Below are 21,336 nucleotides of genomic sequence, written 5' to 3'. Positions count from 1 at the left end.
ACTGGTATTGTGCTGAGAAATATAAACCTTGTGTTTTTATGGCACCTAATGCATTCTGTTTATGAGACACTGTCATCTATTTGAGAGCTTCACACACACTGTTGCCAAGAGCCTTTTTAGAGGTGTTACAAAAGCAAGCAGAATGAGACTGACCACAAAAGGATCTAAACAAACGCATGTTCTGTACAAAGTGCATGAATCATGAATTTTGATTTACAGCGGTTGATATAACATCTAATATGACTATTGCCCCACGAGGGTATGTGAGTGAGCACAGCTGTGTAAACTTTATTAAGTCACCCCGTGTGTCTGGGTTTGATGAGTGAGAGAGTGTGCAGAATGCTGAGCTATTGGCAAACGTGGGGGAGGAGGAGCAGGAGCGATACGCCAGCGTTGTGCAGGTGGTTTTCCTCGTTGAACATGAAGAAAAGATGGCAAAAGGGCACGGAGCTGACGTACGGCAGGACGGGACAGCAGGAAGTACAGTGGCGGGTTCCAGCAAGGCACCAGGCACACCAAAAAAATGGCCGTCAGTGACGCCACTTCCCACAGCAGGGACACGCTCTGCGCTTCCTGCGTTGGCCCAGGTGTGGCGGCTGACAGATGAAGCAAAGTTGAAGATAGTTTAGCCCCAAGTCGGCTAATGGGAAAAGCAGCTAAATAACATGAGGGGACAACACATTGACAAACTCAATATGGCAACCAGCTAACTGCAAAAACCAGAGTGGAACCAATGAGCAGCGCAGTAGCTTTCTTGTTGCGTCTGTCGGCGGCCAGCGAGCCCCTGCAGCTATGGAGGTGAGAGATGATAAGGCCGCAGTTAACGGTGATGCAGAAGAGAGGGGCCACATAGTAAACCAGAAAGGCAGGAACCAGGAAGTAGAGCCACTTGTTTTGGCCAACGGACCACGTGCAACCACCACTGAAGTCAATGTAGGTGACCTTCGGTAATGCCATGGTCAACGAGACCAGCCAAATGGCTACCACAGCGCATGACCTGTGGAACAAGGAAACAAGGGATAAGTATATTTGTTTGCTACTGTATATACAGCACACCTGCCTAACTTCCAGTGGAGGACGTACACGGCTAAGTTCCCATATGTAATTAGAAGAAAAAGATGTCTTCAGAGAAAAAGTAGCATTCATTTGAAGTTATTTATCTGGTCGCTCTCCTTGAAGCTCTGTTTTGGTCTCCTCCAACTCGAGAGGGGATACATGTGATATCCTTTAGCAGTCAGTTGCTCCATTGTACTGAAATACATTTAAATACCTTTAATAAAGATTTATGCAGCTTTTTAAAGGTAATATTTTACAGGTGTGAACAACATGTTAAAGGAATCATTGTAAACATTATACAGTCAAACAACTGTACAAACACTGCCTCAAATGATTTTTACAAACCCACCTCCGCTTCACACTCACACTTTTGTCAGACTAGCAGGCGGTCTCATCCATGGTGCAACGATACGATACCTCAGCACAGACAATGCTGCCAGGCTGAAGATCTCCACTCTCACTGTGACTGAAGTTGTGAATCCCAGGAGGACACAGGTCCCACCGCCAAGCTGCCAGTTATAGAAACTGGCAGTCAGGAGCGCACAGGGCAGGGTGAGCAGAGCGCCAAGATCTGCCAGGCTGAGATTGAGGAGCATGATGGAGCTTGGCTTGGAACGACTGCGGGGGTTCCTCAACAGCACCAGCCAGAGCAGAAGATGACCAACACCCATCAGAAGAGAGACAAGGCTGACCATTGGCAGCACCACACCGAAGGAGATGGTGGTGTTGGTGGAAACCACATTAAAGAGGAGGTTTACGATAGCAGGCATGGCTCTGACAAATCTGACAGCAAAAAGATGCTGCTGTGAAATAAAGACAGATGGAGGATAGTCATGCATAGGAAATAAAGGAAAATAAAGGGGAGCATGACAGCCAGGCTGGGGTGGTTGGACAAAAAGCTATTGTACGTGAGGTCGAAAAGGCTCAGCAAATGTCTACAATTACAAATATGAAGAAAAAGATGAAAAAATGCCAACAACTGTGAGAGCACAGCATTCCAAATCAGGAATTTAGAGAGACACATGATGACTTTGAGACCTAATTGTAGTTATTAATAGCCTCCAATGTATTATTCATATTCCTAATAGGACTTGCTTCTTCCAAATCACTTGCAATTCGGAGCTCACCGGGCCCTTCCTCAGACTGACAAGCCTGATGATTCAGACTAGATGATCTGTCTCTCAAGAGATTTAAGTAACAAACAATCAGAGTGACATCAGCAAGTCCACTGCATCGTGACACAAACGAGACAACTCACCTCGGCGGGCACTAGCAGACAGACGAAGGAGGATTGTTCCCAGAGGGATAGACAACACACACAAACTAGTCGTTAAGAAGGAAAAACAACGTGCAGACTTTGGTGAAGAGAAAGATTTAACCAGAGTGGAGCCCCGAATGTAAACAAACCACTTATCCCCACAAGTAAACAAGGCACTCACTTGATGTTTAAAGAGAGGACTTGGCTGCATGCGCACTGATGTTAGGGGATGTTTTCTGAATACTTGATTCTACATAAGTGTTTAAGCAGAAACTTCAGCATTGCCCAGATACTTTACCAAATGCATCAACAGGAATGCACCACTAAATGTCATTAGCATTACTAATGGCTTCATGGATTGATTCAGCTGCTCTCCAGTGTATCCCACTGGAACATCTTGAAGAAAACCACACTTTAAAGAGGGATCCAAATAAAGGCTCCTCAAAATATGCCAGGAGTTGTCTGGATGTGAGTCAATTAACTTAAATTACATAATTTAAATTGAGTCACTCATATCAATTGTTGAGTTACTTTGACCCAATTTTTTAAGCTTCATTAAAGTTAAAGTGAGTAAAATTCCACTGCTAGATATCAGTAGATTGCAATTTGCATGTAACTAAGCTTTAACTAGGTTAAAATCCTATCTACAACGGCTGCTGTTCATCTCATTGTCAATAGCCAGGTGTCCACATCTATGTACTTTGGAGGAAGCTGTAAAACTTTATGAAAGGAGGCTGATATGACTCGATAAGTCAGTGAAACTCACTTCTGTCTGATGACAGCAATAGTGAGGTGAGTTGTTGAGGATATCCTGGACTAATCTGTTGAGAAGTGCTCCTGTTTTGCTGCTGTTAGCCGGTGATAGTGGTTGATAGCTGCTGTTAGCCGATGTTAGCTGCTGTTAGCCAAGGTTAGCTGCTGTTAGCCAGAATTAAATAGACCTATTTTGAAGTCGATCTAACACTGTTGGACTGTGACACTTAGCGTGTGGGAGTGTGATTTTTAGGACACGCAAGCCTAACCTTGGCCGGCATAATGTTAGCTTATAAGCAGCTGTTGTTGTTGTTTAGCTGGCTCCTCAGCTGTCCAGAGACAGGAGGATCGCATGTCTAATCTGCTGACACCTAGTAATTTTGACAATATAGGGAATAAATAAGCATATTTATGCAGATTATGTGCATAAATATCTTTAGTTCAGGAAATGAGGATTGAGGTGAGGAGGAAGAGCATGATGCTTTTTTTCCAAGATGCCAGTTGCCTTGTCTTTTTTCACATCTTTGCTTTTTTGGTGAAGAGGACCTCTTCTCAGATGATAAAACATGTGTATGATCCTTCACATCTTGAGTCTGAAAGTGCAGACACAATTTGAAATCAGCCCCTACAATACAACTTCTCTTTGGCTTTTGGTGTACAACGTCTCTAGCCACATAAAACACTATTAGGCAACTTACATCTCAACCACTGTAGTCAAGATGGCGGGTCAACACAACAGCTTCCACAAATGCCCACTCCTATGTATTTATAATGGATTAAGTTTATGAGAATGCATCACTTTGCTGGAAGATGTAATTACACACTAATCAATGTCTGTCTATTTTATTAAATAACCTTAAAAAGTGACGGGCTGTACTTCTGATTATTATATATGACCGTAGCTAGTTAATATTGTGTGGCAAAGGCTACAAATCAATAAAAGAACAGGTTCCCTTTGTGAAATGTCTGAATTTCCCTTTTTGTGAAGACATTGCTTCACTATAGCTTTTGGTATAGTGAAGTTAGGCCGGTGTGTATAGTTGTTGGTAGTTTTAATACCAATCTGTCTTTTTTCCCCCTTTTCTTAAACTTCAATTTCAAATTAAAAACAATAAATGTAATTCACTCAATCTTTTCCCATCATGTGTTTAGATTTCTCTACTGGATGATTTGCATGAAGAGAAATGGACAAGTGACCTCACTCACTGGTTCGTGGTCTTCGAGTCCTCAGGCTTGTACGTCACTATCTTGGTATATTTTAAAGCAGATAGCAGGGGTGAGGGATTGATGGAACAGTATCAGTAAGTTCATCAGGAAAGTGTTCACAAAGGTCCTACAAGTTAGCGGTCGGATAATTTTCCAATACATTTTTTGTTCCCTCTTAGTGATTAAAATAATGCATGTTTAAGGCACTTTGTGTTAATGGATCTTCTTTATAGGCTATTTGTTTACAATGCCTTTCAGTCTTTATGGCATTATTAGCCCATTAACTGAACCACTCCTTAGGACCAAATGGGTAGATGTAAAACTGATCTTCATATTTCATTCTCTAGAAGAAAGCAGAAACTTAAATCTTATACTGAAAAGGTTTCACAGTAAACGCTTACCTGTGTTTTACCAGGTAAGTGCTACAAATAGAGCAGTGGCAGAATGGGGCTGCATAGCATCAAAACTAATTTACAACCTAGTGTAAAGAAAGTAAACCGTTAACAGTGAGGTGTGGACAGTTACCCACAATTCTACAAATTTCCCCTCTTGTGTTTGCTAGGCAATTTGAATTCAGTGTGAGGGGGAAATATTGATCTCTGCAAAACACCGATAAAAGCTCCTGAGATAATAAAATTGAAATAAACAGTGTGGTTTGGTTCTTAGCTTTCAATAAATATTGCAGTTTTTGTTCAGTAGTTTTACTGTGTGTGAAGAGAAGGTAACTTCACAATAGAGAATATTGACTTACTAGTAGATGAATGGTGTGCTCCTGCCCTCCCTTCAGGATGGGGAACTTACTTTCAAAAAGAAAAAATTAGGATGTTATTAGGGGACACTTGTAGATTATCTGCTAGTGCAAAGTATGTTTATTAAGAAGTGCTTTATTATCAATGTGAAACTAGTACCCAAGCTTATAAGGAAGTGGATACCCACAAATTCTTTATGATAGCGACAACACAGAGATATGGCTGAAAATCTGAAAATCGCTTTCCACATTAAATGTAATAAATATGCAAATTTCAACATAAAGTGTTACCAAATATTCAACAAACTTTAAATATTAGAATTTCAAGCCTCACACTTACCCATATCTAATCAAATGCTGCCCACATAGGTTTAGTTTTTTTCTCGTCACACATTTCGAGAACAATAACACGGTAAAAAAAAAAGCAGGCATGACTCAAAGTACAGTTGTAGTTTATTTGTTTTTTATGATGACTATGTGTCATTTTGTCAACATCTCCAGAGATATGCTCTTTAACCATTAACTGTGACATTATCAATGGAATTTGAAAATGCCAGTGTGCGGTGGTGGGATGCATCATTACTCCCACTTTTGTCAAAATCAACGGCGTCCACAACATCGTGTGTGAAGGACAGATGGATGATCAACTGTACGAACATTTGTTCATTCTTTACCCCATCTGTCCTTTTTATGCAGTATCTGATGAAAAGCTTAACAAACCTGTCCAAATTCCATCTTTGGGGGTGGCTGACGCTGCGCGCTTTACACATAAACCAGGGGTCAGTGAGGCAGCATAGCTAGTGAAACTGTTTTGTTGCATACAGGCCTTAAATAAAAGTGATGGTTGGGGGCAACAAATTAGCAACCTGCTTCCAGTCATACTAAAATTTACTCCACACATTCTAGTATTGTTTATCTTTTTTTCTAACTCTCCAGTTTTATTAGTTCAACAGCAACCGGATGAGGAATGACGAGCCGAAATAGAGTAAAGGGGATAAGAAGGAAAGATGTAACATGACAGATGAGGAGAAGAACAGAAACGTGATGGGAAGTGAAGAGACATGAAATGCACAGCACAGGGCTAAACTAATTGCGTTTAATTTTAGACACACTGACCTCAAGTTGAGCTGATTTACTGATGTAGAAGTTGTGACTGGCTCCCGGCTATTTTCGGTTCAACCACTTTAACTCTTCAGTGGCAGGATAAATTTAATTACAACTGTAGCATGAAAATCAATCATTTCAGGCTCACGTAAGGCTGGATTTTATAGGAAAGCAAAACTTGCTGCAAATGTACATTTGAGCTGATTGCCTCTTGATCACTTGAACTATATGTGGAATGATCTGGCTTCCTTTTCATTCCATAAAACCACCTGAAATGAGCTGGGTTGAAAGTTGTAGGCAGCCTTCCAGCCTTTCTTTGAAGATGTCCAAGTCCAACACTGCCTCTTCCTCACTCAGCATCTCTGAGGCTGTTTTAGCTCTGGGTGAGGCAGCTGGTACACGTGAAGAAATTCACTCAGTAGAAGGTTTTAAATGACATGGACAGAGGATTCGCAAATAATTAGCTATAGCTATTCAGTTTCAGTAGCGACTAAACTACAAAGCTATTACCTTCTATCAATACCTTCTTCAAAATAACAGTAACATTAGACAGGAAGCTAAAAGCAGTGTTAAAGCATAATTGTATTCTGTTTCCAAAAGAAAGCCTCTGGCCATGAGCTGTCATAGGGCCAGAGGCAGGGTATACCCCGGAGAAGTCATCGGTCTGTTGCAGGACTCACATTCACATACAGTCAGTTTACAGTCGCCAATGAACCTAATCATGCTCGTCTTTGGAAGTCTTCACTAGCACCATATTTGATCCATTACTGATCTAGAACTGTTCTATTGCGCTTACACATCAAATACTTTGATGTATGGTTAGAGCAGCATTTGTGGAGGGTAGAGAACAGGGACATCCAGACTTACATGCATTCTTCACGAGTCACAAGAGGATGAACTGAAATGGAAATACTTCAGAGTGACACAACAAAGTCGAATCCCAAGTGGAGGAAAAATAGAAGCCAAGAATTTAGTGTAAACAGACCCAGGTGTGGATTGAAGTTGGAGTTTAAAAGGAAATCCAGAGGAATGAAATGCGGGGCAGAGCCAAAGGGAAATACAAAAAGGATGGTACATGTGTGCGACTCGCTTACTGTGAACAGTGACCTGCTCCCGGGAAAAAGCCCTTCCCTTACCATCAGCTGATGTGCAGTATGAAGAGGAGAACGAGCAGGCACGCACCTGTGTTACTCCTCTATCCACTCGTCTTTCTAACTTCCCACGTTGCCCATTGGCTATGCACACACAGACACACGCATACACAAATACAAACACACAACTTGAGCTTAAAGGAGACTCTTGTCATTTTTTCAGGTAAAAGTGTACAAGCTGGAAAAAAGGAAACTTTCAAACAAGCAGAATCAATTCTGTTCAATGTTTAAGACAGTTTTAATGGCAGTTAGAAAAGTCTTCTGGTGCTTCTTCCTGCAGCGAGGTTGTAAATACTACTGTGCTCTCCACAGTTTAGGGACTGTCTGTGTTGCACAAGCCTGACATCAACACCATCTGGCACATTTGGGAGTGACTGGAAAGCCAATCATGTCCAGCATCAGTGCTGAGCTCTACTGATGCTCCACTAGCTGAAAAATCAGTGTCGGAAGGTTGCAGCAAAACACCACTATGTCATTTTAATGGTGCCCAATGACGTTTTCTTTGTAATTGGATTGTCACTCATTCAATTAAATGTGATAGTAAACATAGCTTTTACGAGCAGATTGCTTTATATCACAGTGCATTATCCACAGGCCTAATATATTATGGAAGCTAGCTTCTTTTCTTCCACATCGTAAGGCACTGCTATAGACTTTACACTGGAATTAAATCACACAAACAGTTAATTTCTATGTTGAGCAACCAACTGATCAGTTTTATATCATTTGTTATGATGAATGAATGAAATTTTCCGCTGCAAATAATGTTTTTCTCACTGTTCCAGGTAAGAAGTGATCAACTTCTACGGGTATCCTTGCCTGGGTTCACCCATAGGACAAGAATGAACATTTTGCATCATGTTTTTCAAAAAAGCATAATAAATTGAAACAAGAAAAATGGGAGATTTTGTGGTAATATCTCAAAAAAAAAAACAACATGTCTGAGACTAATCTGGATGTCCTTCCTAAATCCAGTGACTCATTTCATAAATGCTGTGCAGGGAGTTTCAGCCTCGGTGGAAGTTTATACTATGTTGATATTGAAGTGGTCTGAGAGGATACCAGGTCTCGGCACCACCCCCTTGGTCTATTTTCAGACTTTAAAATAAATAAATAAATCAGCCTGTGACTTTAGCTGATTCTGGGGCCATTCAGACCTGATCATCTGTCAGGTAATATGAAAACTAATGAAACTGGTCTTTAACAGAACTGGGCTTTCACCTGTGAGAACATGGTTTGACACCTGTTTTAATTCAAATTTAAAGTCACAAATAAATTGACTTTATAGCTTGTATGAAGTGCCTGCATATTCCAATGCTTGACTGGTGGAGGGGTTAGAGCAATTCAAAGATACAGATTAACAAAACAAGGAGACTGACATCTGCAAACTAAAGCAGCACACATAAAAATCCCATATGGTTTGTTATTTGAATGTGGCTGTGCAGTCCATCTTCACTCTGCGGCCTTCAGTGTCAGAATTCTCTTCCTCCCTTGGCTTGGTGACCTCAGCCGGCCACGCTGCCTCTAGCTACATGTATTTGTTGTCTACAAAATATCTCACTCCCACTAAAGGTAACACCGCCTCATCTCCTTCAGCTCTGACCTCACTATCACTTTGCTCTCTCACACGCAGACACACACACAGTGAAACAGAAGAGGGTACAAACACCCCCGCAAGTGCAAGCACACTGAAGCACGCACACACAGCTTTAATCTCCGCTAATTGCTGGCGGTGGGTATTATTATGCTTTAAGGGAAAACAAACAGGTATAGAGCGAGGGAGCAGGTGGGAGGAGGAGAGCACTGAGAGCAAGGCAGACGCAGGCATTAAGAAGAAGGGAGGGAGTATGAATGACTGCCTCCACCAAGAAAGTGTTGAAAGTGTCAAGCACGCCTCCTCAGATCGTAAAGATGGAGGCAACGTGAATAGAAGCCTTTTATGAACCTGAGAGGAAAAACACAGCAACAGCTGCGTCGGTGGGAGATGTTTGAGTCATTTCGAGTTCAGGATGGAGCCAGAGGAATCTGTTAAGTGTGTGGCGCTCAGTTGCGTCATGTTTATTCTTTGTAAGGAAGAATAAAGGTTTTAACCTGAGGAACTGCAGAAGCAGCAGGGTTTGCAGCTGATTTTCAGTATAGTCAGATTGAAACCTCAACTCGTTTTACCTCATTTTACACTTTGTTTGCTTTTATCATAAATGTTCTTATTATACTGTTTCTTATAAAGTTTTGGAAATATGAAAAAAAACACGACAGAACGAAGGCTAGTACAAACAAGCTACAGACTATTTCTGAATGAACGAGTGAGTGAGTGTTGATGTCTTCAGCAATGAAATGCAAAAACATAACAGTGAATCAGTTTATAGTTATAGTTTAACACAGAATACTAAGTTAAATTGAGTGCTGATCATTAACTATTAAAGTATTTTTAAAGTATCAAATCTTAAGAAAACCTTAAGGAATCTGATGTAAATTTGGCTGTAGCGGTGATATCACAGGCATCGCTTCCTTTTAGTACAAAAGGTATGTTGCCATGTTGCCTGTATCTAAACTGCTGAAACGATACAGGAAAATTATAGCAGACAGAATAGATTTACTATTTAAATTACTTGTAGTTAGGATCAAAATGATGTTTAGTCATGTTTTTTTTTTTTTTTACAGCTACAATTTAGGTCTCAACCAGCTCTCTGTCTAAAGAGTTCCTTGTCCCAAAGACTATTTCCTAGTTTGGAATAACTGGAAACCAGTTTAAGTTGAATACTGGTGTAAAGATAGAGTGTATAAAATCTCACCACTAGATGGCAGTAGATGGCGGAAAGCAGTCAGCTGAATGTGTTTTTCTTACATTTCAAGTGCACAATCATAGCTAGGGTGGCAACTGTGGGACAAACAACCCTGTCTTGCATTCATCCGTGGTAAGTTTAGACTGTCAGTATGCTGCTTTCCTCAGTTGTCAAAATGCCGGATGTCCACTGCACAAAGTTTCACAGGAAGCTGTAAAACTACCCTGATATACCCTTGGTAAGTCGGGGAAGCTGTCTTCTGTCTGATGAGAGTGATGCTGACACTTGTTGAGGACATCCTGAACTGTTTTCTCAATAAGTGCGGCTTTTTTTTTTTGCTACTGATAGCTACTGTTGGTGAAATCGTTAGCTGCTGTTAGCTGGTGTTTCATTATTGTGTATAATGAAAAATGTATATTAGATAAAAATTTTAATTGAAAAATAGAAAAGCGATAATGTTTAGCAACAGAACAGTTAACAGTCCTGCTCGTGATCAGATAAATTCTTTTAACTTAAGCAGCATTTTTGGTCACATTACAAGGCCAGCATATTCATGGCAGGTCTTGTAATGTGCCTGTGGTGATTATTGTACTTATGGAAAGGACCTGAGCAGATCTTCCATCACTGCTTTGGACAAAGTCTGATTTTGATTGTTTTGCCAGAATCTTGTCTGCCAAGTCTTGAATCAGTCATTGTAGGCTTTGTGACAGACTCCATAGTAATGTACAGAAATACGGGACCAGATAAAGTTTGGGCACACTTACTTTTTTAACCTTCTGAAAACGTGCTGCTTTCAGCTGCTCCCTTATTCACAAGGGGTTGCAATAGTGGGAAGTTCCAAGTGTTTGATTTGGCAGATTTTCCACATGAGATGACATCCTGACACGACTCCAAAGAAATTTGTACATCTCTTAGGACTGAACCAGGAATTTTTTGCTTTCTGGAAACTGTCTATTGCCACTAAACTGTAGTGTCACTACGACACTACATAGTGTATAATTTATAGTGTTTATAGTTTATAGTTTCAGTTCTTATGTTTTACATACTTTTGACATTTTAGGAATTGTGAAAAGTGTGCCACTGCAAACTTTTGGCAGATATTTAAATAAATAAACTTTATAAATTAGCACAGTTCTAGTTTCAGACAAAATGATCTCATTGAGACTTTAAAAATGATTAAAGTCAATGAGCCAGTGTAGTTATGATATATTTGAAATATGGTCAAAAGCTCCAGAAGTTATATCAGCCATAGCCAATTAGTTTAGCCTTGAAGGATACTGAAGCGAGACCCAGACCACAGTGTTCACTTCTCAATAGTTTTATTTTAGGCACACAGATCAACAGAGAGAGAGTTTGGAGCTGGGAGATACTCAGGTGTGTGTCTGGCAGGCTCATGATTCCAGGTGAGTAATCCTTCTGGGAAAGAAGCTTCAGCTGATCAAGGACAAGGTGGTTTTCTAAGAGGCGTAGCGAAGGCAACATTAGCAAGAAAATCTCCCTGGGAGCTTCAAAGTGCATCAGAGAGTCTGATTCCCATTTACCGTGATGTGTCAGGTTATTATATAACAACAACCTGACGAGGAGTGCAGACTTGAGCTTGTCCTTGTATAGAGAGAGGTAACACAAACAGGTATGTCAGCCAAAGAACAGTAAAAAGGCTGATTCTGCTGGCAGGGGGAGCTCAAGGAGGGGCAACCAAAACTATACTTTAGAGAAAAAGGAGTGGATTGGAAAGGGAGAGAGCGGGAGAGAGAAAACCCTGACCAGCCCTGGACTGTGATAGTGTCATCTGAGATGTCAGCTGTTGTTTTGTCCGCTGCACTGCACTGCACCTGGCAAACATTGAAAAATATTTAATTCTCGAGTCCCATCTTTCTCTTCTCCAGTTCAAGCAGCAGCCTGCTCTACTCACTTTCAGATTTCAGCATCCACTGCTGCAAGAAAAAGTGCAAAATTCAACTCTTAGTTGAGCTGGTATGCATCATCATTGGTGTTCCTGTCACCTGAATTTCAGGTTTTTCCATATCCCAACACCCAAGTGACCCAACTCAGGATAATCAGACTTCAACTTTCATCTGAGCAGCACCCCCGTGAGTCAGGCATTTTGACCCAGAGCAATCTCATTGAGCTGTTCGCTCATATTAGAGTTTTCCTCTATATCCCACTTTAGTTCACAGCCTCAAAGATATAGTATCCCTGGCACTTTCTTTGATTAGCATCCTCCACACAAGCTCTGCCCACGCCTCTGTGAGCTTTAACATGATCACCTGCTTAGTGGAATCAAAACAAATGATCGTGACAGGCCAGCAAATTGTTGATGTCACATGGTCAGGAAATCTCAATTATCTCGAAAGGTCTATTTTTAACTGCCAGTGTGCATATGTGGATGTGCTGGATGGCTTTGGTTGTCAGCTTGATCGGGTTTTATTCCAACAAGAAAATGGATTCTGGCTTACAGCAACATTTCAAGCAACAACCTTACGACTTGTTCATGTCAACACTGGTATTACATTTGACTTCAGGAAGCTGTTGAATTAATTTTTCGGGGATAATCTCCAAAGGTGCAGATGACAGAAAGGAGTTACTGTCTTCCCTCAGATGGAGACGTTTGTTGGGGCTGGTAAGACATCGTGGATATCTTAAACTCAGAGGAAGTTCTGGCTGGCAGGTGTTACATCAGATCTTGTGCTGCAGTTTTCACCATCTTTATCCATATTCCTAGTTGTGGCATTGGCTGCACACTGTCCTTCTCCTTTGTTCTTCCTGGATTAGGGTACTCCCCTTGATCCCAAGCCTTGTCATCTCTTGTCTTTAGGGACTGCCAGATCATCCTGTTGCACCTAGAGGCCAGAGATCCCTTGCTGTCGCCAATGCTTATTCTGCCATATTTCTAAGCCTGCTGAGGAAACTTTTGGGTCTTTTAACCTTTGGCTGAACTCCTCTAGTTAGCATTTTTATTAAAATGCTACTTCTTCCACACAGTGTTGTGCTGCTGAGGCAGGGGGCTCAGTGATGGTTGGTGAGACTGCATATGCATGCAATGACCACAGACCCCGTGGCATGATGGCATGTTAATCTTCAAAGAAAGGCTCAATTTTGCAGACTTGGTGAGTTCTAAGTGAGTTCAAGTTATCCTCACCGAGCATCACACTAACAGTCTCGGTTGTTTTATTCGAATGTCCACAACTAACTCAGGGAACTAAATATGGATGGTGCTGGGGTCTATAAAGAACAGGATGCTTAATTTGTTTACATTTTCTGTCATTAGCAATACAAATTTAAAGCACCGCCTGGCTGCAAGGAGATAAACAAGGGCTTAGAGTTTGTGAGGAGAAAATCAGCATAATGCTCTATATTTACGTAGAAAGTATCCCACTCCAAAGGCAACATATGGGCCTTGACACTAAGCTGAAATACTTATTTTTTTGCCACGTTTTATATTACTTTACACATAAGCCCACCAAGCCCAAAGTCTCTTCTTACACACCTGTTTTTGTTTTGCTCTGTCGGTAGCACACTGGCTCATATGCGTACACTCATTGCGGGGCTTCCACTGTTGATGCGGTGAATCAAATGGCCCGCTGCTGACCCATCTGCTGGTGCCTAACACTTGAGACACGCACTTCTCCACAGTCACCGAAGACACAGAAACGGTAAAGGTTAAAAACACGCAGATAAAAGAGCACAACCCTCACACCAGCTGATATTCAAATGATGATGATGAATGACCTGGAGTGCCCTAAGAAAATCACACCGTTTTGTTAATGTAACACTGGGTTTGTGAACACAATATACAGTGATAAAACATTCAGCTAGGCATATGGTGCGTGGGACTGTGTCTGGAAGGGAAGCCGGCGAGAGAATTAGCTGAGCTTATCTGGTGACCCCGTGAATGTGAACACCCCTGGCTGTGATCTGTCCTGGCAGTGTGGGAGATCAGGTGACTGCATGGAGGGAATTAAAAGCTTCTCACTGTCACAAGATAAACAGGCGTCTCGTCATTGTCTGGAATAAACGCTGACGAACCGTCTAAGCCTCGGCTCACAGAGAGAGAGAGAGAGTCTGAGGTCTAATCTGCGATTTACATGCCAGAGATGGGAGCATTTAATAGAGCATGTTAATAGTGTCAATTAAATGCTGATCTTGCTCTGTGGCAAGTCTCCTCCAGAGCTCCAAACGATCTCATCAGCAACCATCAGCGTCATAACTATATGATCGTGCATATTCTGCATTCATTACAGTAACTGGATGCTGCTAGGATCCATGATTATGGTAATGACAGTGCATCACGAGTTGGCAGCGACTTGTCACTGGCACTCAGAAGCCGCAGATGTGCTCAGTCTCTGCTGCCATCTGGTGCTGAGAAGCAGTAATGCTAAAAGGGCATCTGGAGTCAGCTTTGTACTGTGAGCATAGATGATAAATATCATAAAGCATCCTTCATGCCACTCCTGATTCTGAGCCTATTATTAGACAAAGCACTGAAAATGCATAGAGATATAAAATTTTGCGTCATAATTTTCACATATTTTACAAAAGCAGAGTTTGGCACCACTAATGTGGCTCTCTACAAAACTGGAGCACTCACAAGCGACAACGATAGTTAAAACCAGAGTGTGAAAGTGTCTCAGTTTAAAGCACTCGGTTTTAATAGTAAAGATATCAGATTTCCAATGGTCAGATAGTTTGGTAGATATGCACTTTTTCTTCATTGCAGAGAGTTAGAAGAGAGGACTGATGCCACTTTTGTATCCATCAAAAAAAAGTTGACAGCAGATGAATGGTGTCATGTTCTTAAGAAATAGAAAAACATTCAGCAAAGACCTCAAGCAGGACCTGATCTGCTGTTCGCTGAAGTCTCATCAGAAATGCTCGTAGTGGAAGAGTGGCTGTGAAGGAGCTGTTCTTAAAATTTAAAATTACACAAGAACTGGACAGAAAATCGGTGACAACAGGTCTTGCAGAGTGATGAATACAAAATTCGAAATCTGTATAAAGACACAGTGGAGGTTCTGTTAGGTTCAGTGCTGCATTTCATCTGTGTTGAGAATTTGATGAAATTGTAAACAACAAAAGAACCATTAGATTTTGATTCACCATGAAATAACATCTGACTGGCAACATCTTTGTTTTTCAGTACGACAATGATCCTAAACGTATTACCACTGCAGTAAAAATGTACCTGATTGAATCATGGATTGGCCTCCCCAGAGCCCGCACCTCAACATTAGTGAAGCAATGAGGGATCATCTTGACTACATCTGCTGTTTTCTAAACCTCAGCAAAGATAACTGGGAGAAAAAGAGTTATGGCAAATCATACAAGAACTGTGGATAATTTGTGGCAACAGTTCTTATGGAGAGATGAATCTGAAGAATGTCAGAAGAGAGCTCCAACAGTGAGCTGCCATTTGTAAAACAGGGTGTAGGCTCAGTCATGGTTTAGGGCTGCATTTCAGCCAGTGGTGTTGCAGATCTTGTCAAAATTGATGGAATTATAAATGTAGAAATGTATCATCAGATTATGGTCCACCACACAATACCATCTGCCAATCCAATAAAAGCATACCTGGATAGAAAAACACTATCTGTCATGGATTGGCCTCCTCAGAGCCCGGACATCAACATTACTGAAGCAGTGTGGTGTCGTATTAACAGAGAACAGAAGATAAGGTAGGAGCATCTAAAGATGAGCTTTGAATGTCCTTCAAGAAGCTGGAGAACTATTCCTGAAGACTACTTAAAGAAATTACAAGAAATCTGCCTGAGAGAGTTCAGGCTGTGTTAAAGAATAAAGTCGGTAACAAATAGTAACTTTCAAGCTCATTAGAAATGACAGCCTCTGTTTTTTCCTGATGCATTTCTGTGGATGTTTGCTTTGATAAATCACCCATTTCCCATTTTCCCAGCAAAATATAAAGAAATGACGGGTGGCTCAACACAAGCACAGCACTGTGTTACTTCAGCAACAACACAGCCTAAATGGTGACAACAGCTAAACTGTTCCCGTTTTAGGATGCCACTCTGACACATATTTACATTTAGCGTAATGTATTGTGAAAGTAACTTTCAGCAGTCCACTTCCTTCTGGAAAGTCACTTTTATTTATTCGGATTCATAGAAGCATTTTTAGAAAAAATACTCATTTTCAGGCCCGCAAAATCTGATTAAAATGATCTACTGTCTAGTTTAAATACTCTTGGAGAGACAGGAGTGCATGGTAACACGTTTCTCAGTCATCACCGGCAGCATACATCAAAAGCATACTTACAAACACGGTTATCAAATGATATGTTATCACAAATAAAATCATGATTGTTAACTGGCAGAGTTACCACAATGGTTAGTGCAGTTATATATTCAGTATATACATCCAATTAGAATAAATACACTACAAAACTCACTTTCAGAAGTCACAGATTGTCAGTTAAATACAGATAGGGCATGAAAAGACACACTTTCAATATTAAATGATTTTTGCACAAATGCATAAAACAGCTGTTTGTGAGCATACTGGAGACACACTGATCCACTGTGTTTGTATGAAAAGTAGAGCTTTGTTTATGCCTGAGAGTAAAATAGCGAGTGCAAGCAGTCAAAACCGGCATACAGTACATGCATTTTCAGCAACAAATGTTTGCAGGGATTAAAAATAAAAATATATTTTTAAAAAAAAGACATCCTGTTGAATCTTTGTCAGCCGAGTCCACAGTTTTAAAAGCTTGTCTCTCTCCAGTCCTCCGCGTCCAAGTCCTTTCTTCCCAGCAAACGTCTCCTGGTCCACAGGTAATGTCATAATGCATCTCTGTTACCAAGCTGGGGGCTTTCATAACCTACAGAAGCAAATGTACTGTGAGTGGTGGGAATAAAAAAAATGCTAGACAGCTACATTACACTTAATTCCACAGTTAGACTGGAACAGCACTCTGAATGAATGCTAATGTTGCTGCTTAGCTCAATCCGGAAATATGTAGGGCGATAAAATGTCAGTGTTGTGTTCACAGCAATGACTCTTCAACAGTCAGTGGTTCACAGCTTGTTTCTGCTGCCCCCAAGTGGCCAAAAAATAAAATAAAACTGAAAGCTGCACTTCTATGGAAACAGATGGCCGTCTTCTGCATTAGTTTTAGAAGGTGATATTTCAAACGTAACTTTTTAAGCTTGCATGAGTGGGTGGAGACAAAAAAAAGCTTTGAGCTTAAAAAAACCTGGAGCTAGGCTCAGATATTATCTGCCGCATGCAAAAAGAACCTCTCGGTGTGGACAAGAAACACAAACGTGACAATGCGGCGCTTAAACTTCCAATACACCTAAACTCATCCCGACAGGTCACAGAGGATCCCGCACGCTCTTTATGACCGGCTTTTATGCTTGTGACACGTGGAGCCTTTTATCATTCTCACAGTGATGATAATTGAGTCCCCTGCAGCAACTTGCTGATATATAGTTCTGTATTACTGGGATAATTGGCAGTAGTTTTTGGAATGTCATTAGAGCTGAATTCCACTGCCCCGGGGTTTTCACATTCGGCGTCAATCTGCTCAAAGCAGGAAGAGATGATGAATCAGCTAAAGCGTACTGCCAATTAGCACAATAATGGAACATGATATCAAGGAAAGAATCTGCTCCAATTAAAGGAGGGGAGATAAAAGGTCCTCGTTTGAAAAGGGGAGAAGGTCTCATCTAACAGCACACTAATCCCAAGCAGTGTCAGATCCGGCTGCCAGCTGCAATGAGACATATCTGGAAAACAGCCAAATTCCATCTTTAAATTATGTTTTATGATCTCTTTCTTTGGCAATCCAATTGAGGCAAAGGAGGCTTGCATTCAATATGTAGGGTATGACTCATCTCTGTTAAGCGTGTACACGTTTAGGCTTCCGCAAATGCTAAAAACAAATTACTGAAGATTTTGGAATATGAATGAAAGATTTTATTGTTATAAAAACAAGATGGGGAGCAAAAGAAAAAAAATACATTGTGCAAAAATCTCAACACGCATGCACTTCATGCTGCTCGTCATACCGCACATATCTGCAGGAAAGAGAGACGGATACATACACCCGGTCCCAGCAGGGTAGTCCAGAGACCTGTTTCTGCACTGAGGGAAATAGGGTTTTTTCACAAGGAATCTGTGATCTGAAGACCTCTCCAGATCGTAGGGCACATCCCGTTCCATGCCTGGGAATAAATGGCATGAGACAGACACACACACACATAGTGGGGTACAGGAACTCAGAATAAAGGATGCAGGATAAAGCAACAAGTTGATGCGCAGCCAGCACGCTCAACAGGGTTGGAAGCACATCAAATAGGAGAGTCACGCTGAGTTTGTTTGATAAAAAATAACAAAGGCGTTGCGCCATTGTTATGAATTATGAACAACAACAAAAAAAAAAACCAAGACGTGCATTTGTATCTTTACGTACTAGTGCGCAGTACTACAAAATGCATGCACAACAGCGGGGCAGCAGAAACAAACACAGCACCAGACACACAGTACCTATGTCAAACGAGCTGGACTTCCTGGTCTGATGTGATGCTGCTGGAAATCCATTATGGCCTCCCTCCTCATCTGTGTTTGTTGGTTATTGTTAATTGGGAAGATCACAGCAATTATTTGCATCTTATTATGCCAATCTGCCCTTTCTATCCACATCATTAAGAACACACTGCCTGCTAGAGATCTGGCCTTTTACTTTTGGGGGTGTTTACGGTTCCTGTGACTGAAAAGCAAAAGAAGACGGCCATGCATGGAACGTAAAGATCTAGAACGTTCGTGATGGTGATGTTAAAGTTCCAGGTTTATTACTTTATTTTTAAAAAAGAAGAAAAAACAAAGAGGAGACATTTTGGACTGCTATGACTGTGCATAGATATAAAATGACATGGTTACCGTGACTGATTACAGCAGGATCTGCTGCTTCCATCCCAGGCTTGACAGACGCCGGTGGGCTCATCCTCTCGGTGCTTCCCTCACCTTCAGCGATGGGTTGACCAGGAGGTAAACACCTCTGATCATTGATTTGTTCTTCTGCTGGGGTGACGGGGGAGGTCTTGGCCTTATCTGGAGAGGTCTTGTCTCTAGAAACATCCAAGCTGGGCTGATGGAGGAGCACAAAATTTGACTATGCAACAGAAAAATATGACAACAAGATGTGCTTTCTCTTATAGTACGTACAGCGCATACAGCATATAGTTACCTTATTGGGAATGAGAGGACGCTCTCCCTCTGGCCCTCGCCCTCTCTGTTTCTCCTCGCGCTTTCTTTCACTCTGGTCTCCCTCTGCCTCCAGCCTTCCTGCTTCTTCTGGGAAAACAAAAAGCAGCCGACACAAACAAAGCTCAATTTATTTCGGGATTTCTATAGTAGCCTTGCACGATTCACAGGTCAAAGTTATTCTTAGCTGTCTTCAGTTCATCCACTTCCTCTTTTCACTCTGACTTTAGGCCAGTTTCCTTCTGATTGGCTGCCCCTCACTAATGTGGGTGGTGCTGCTGCTAGTTCTCCTGAAACAACTACATCCATTCTTTGATGTGACACAGAGCAAAAAGTAACCTACAAAGAAAAAAAAGACAGCCCGTCTTTCTGAAGCCTGAAGAGGTTTTTGGCTCACGGTGTTTATTTATTCATAGACTAAACTCATTATCTGAAACTTGTCTAATATGAGCATACCCCACTATAACAGTACATATACACTATACATGACGTAAGATAAGAAAAGCAGAATAAGACCTGAAGCTGGAATATTGGCAAGCAGCACACATTTCACACGAACCTGGGAATGGGAGCCTTTGGCTGAAGGGGCTGAAAGCACAAACTGTGCAAATTAAAACCAACCAACCTGGATTGCTTTTCCATTTCTGTGTTAAGAGCTTGCTCCAGCTTTTAAGAGACAACTATTTATATGTGCTGCTGTCCACAGCTTGCATTAAGGATTTCAATCGGACGATAAAGATGCACATCCCTGCACCCTTTCTCCGTTTTAACGCCAAACTGCTGGCTTTAACATTGATTTTATGCCATGACCACTTCTGTTACAGTGATCTCTTAATTCCCTTTGAGTCAGACTGCAGTCTACAATACTCGGAGGTTTTACTCATTAAGAAGTCTAGACTTGAGACTTAACAATGGCTCTTTCGCCACAAAAGGCCTCTATAGCTATAGCCAATCATGTCATCGTCTGCTCTCGTACTGCATCTCTCATTAAACACACTTTGACATACTCGTCTACACGGTTTTTGCAGCTTTTGTGAGTTTTCTGCTTTTTTTCTTCTTTAAAAACATGGCATCTTCTGATTGTTTTCCCTTTGAACTTTTATCCAACAAGACAGTGATCTAAAAATATATCACGGTCAACCACATGCCACGTGTACAGTGTACAGTGAGTCTATTTTTAGAATTATCATTATTATCAGTCATTCTAATAAGAGTCACACCTGAGTCTTCATCATTTATTATTTTATCATCATATTCATACCATGTGATTATTATCATGTTGGATACTTATTCATCCAATAGGGACATTTTACAATATTATACTTTAACAGAACTTCAGTTGTTGTTTAAATTGCAATACCTAAACTCTCCTGCAGGTGTCTCCGCCTCATGACAGCCAAACTGGGCTTAGCACTCTGTGGAGGCGGCTCTGGCCTTGGCCCACCGGGGGCCACGATTCCACCTCCGCTGCTCTGCACATCATCTTCTATCTCAGTCCGCGAGTCTGTCAGGGGCACAATCCTCTCCTGCCTGGCTGTCTCCATCTGTCTGTCCGTCTGTTGTTTGGAGGACACCACGTGGCCGTTAGTTCGAGTATCTGTCGGGGCATCTGAGATGGTGACTGATCTGTCAGCATCCTGGTCTATCCCTTTGATGTCACAGTTGCTGCTGCCATCGGAGTCTTCGATTTCTGCCCCGATGCAGCTGTACACCATGCTGACCAGGTCTGTGGACTGGATGAGGACAGAAGTCATGGACACAGTTAGAACGAGTCAAATCGCTGATGATTTAATGAATAGCATAACTCATAATCTGGTGCTAACAATAGAGAAAGCGAAGGCCTTAATTAAAATGTATTCTGTTGAATTCAATTATAACAAAATTAAATTATCGTTCATTTTTTTGCAGTGGATGTCCTCAAATCCCCTTAATGATCACTAAGGATCCACGGGCTCTACTTAAGAGAGAATTGGAGTAATCCAAGCCGTCCCTCAGCACAGAGTTTAAATAGCCCTCCACACCTTAGGCAAGCTACTACAATAAGACACATAAAAAGGC

General features: G+C 41.4%; 2 protein-coding genes and 1 long non-coding RNA gene across 11 annotated transcripts in view; 1 reads left to right on the top strand and 2 right to left on the bottom strand.

Moving 5' to 3' along the window:
- Positions 1–291: 291 nt before the first annotated feature.
- LOC309694769 (somatostatin receptor type 5) lies at positions 292–1,826 on the bottom strand (the record flags this gene model as incomplete). Its single annotated transcript, XM_082514976.1, is given in 4 exon segments — positions 292–596; positions 681–690; positions 694–997; positions 1,474–1,826. Coding segments are annotated over 4 exon segments (972 nt in total).
- A 1,152-nt stretch (positions 1,827–2,978) lies between these two features.
- Positions 2,979–8,077, top strand: LOC309693199. Its single transcript, XR_014272593.1, has 3 exons — positions 2,979–3,106; positions 4,220–4,302; positions 8,062–8,077. It is a non-coding gene; the product is annotated as an uncharacterized lncRNA (long non-coding RNA).
- Positions 8,078–16,130: 8,053 nt separating this feature from the next.
- Positions 16,131–21,336, bottom strand: part of carmil3 (capping protein regulator and myosin 1 linker 3) — a 102,787-nt gene continuing 97,581 nt past the window's right edge. For 3 of the 9 annotated variants that reach the window (XM_082514562.1, XM_082514564.1, XM_082514563.1), the window contains 6 exons: positions 20,639–21,011; positions 19,262–19,368; positions 18,955–19,162; positions 18,562–18,633; positions 18,084–18,239; positions 16,132–16,891 (listed from right to left, as the gene is read on the bottom strand). In XM_082514562.1, coding sequence (XP_082370688.1) covers positions 16,851–16,891; positions 18,084–18,239; positions 18,562–18,633; positions 18,955–19,162; positions 19,262–19,368; positions 20,639–21,011 — 957 coding nt within the window. In that variant the 3' untranslated portion in view covers positions 16,132–16,850. Of the gene's footprint in view, positions 16,892–18,083; positions 18,240–18,561; positions 18,634–18,954; positions 19,163–19,261; positions 19,369–20,638; positions 21,012–21,336 lie in introns of all 9 variants that reach the window. The other 6 variants (XM_082514567.1, XM_082514566.1, XM_082514565.1 and 3 more) reach the window with 5 other exon arrangements.

The sequence above is a fragment of the Aulonocara stuartgranti genome (assembly GCF_965226115.1).
Source record: "Aulonocara stuartgranti genome assembly, chromosome: 18".
Classification (NCBI taxonomy): domain Eukaryota; kingdom Metazoa; phylum Chordata; class Actinopteri; order Cichliformes; family Cichlidae; genus Aulonocara; species Aulonocara stuartgranti.
The sequence above is the reverse complement of the archived record's forward strand: the minus strand, read 5'-3'. Positions and strand labels throughout refer to the sequence as shown.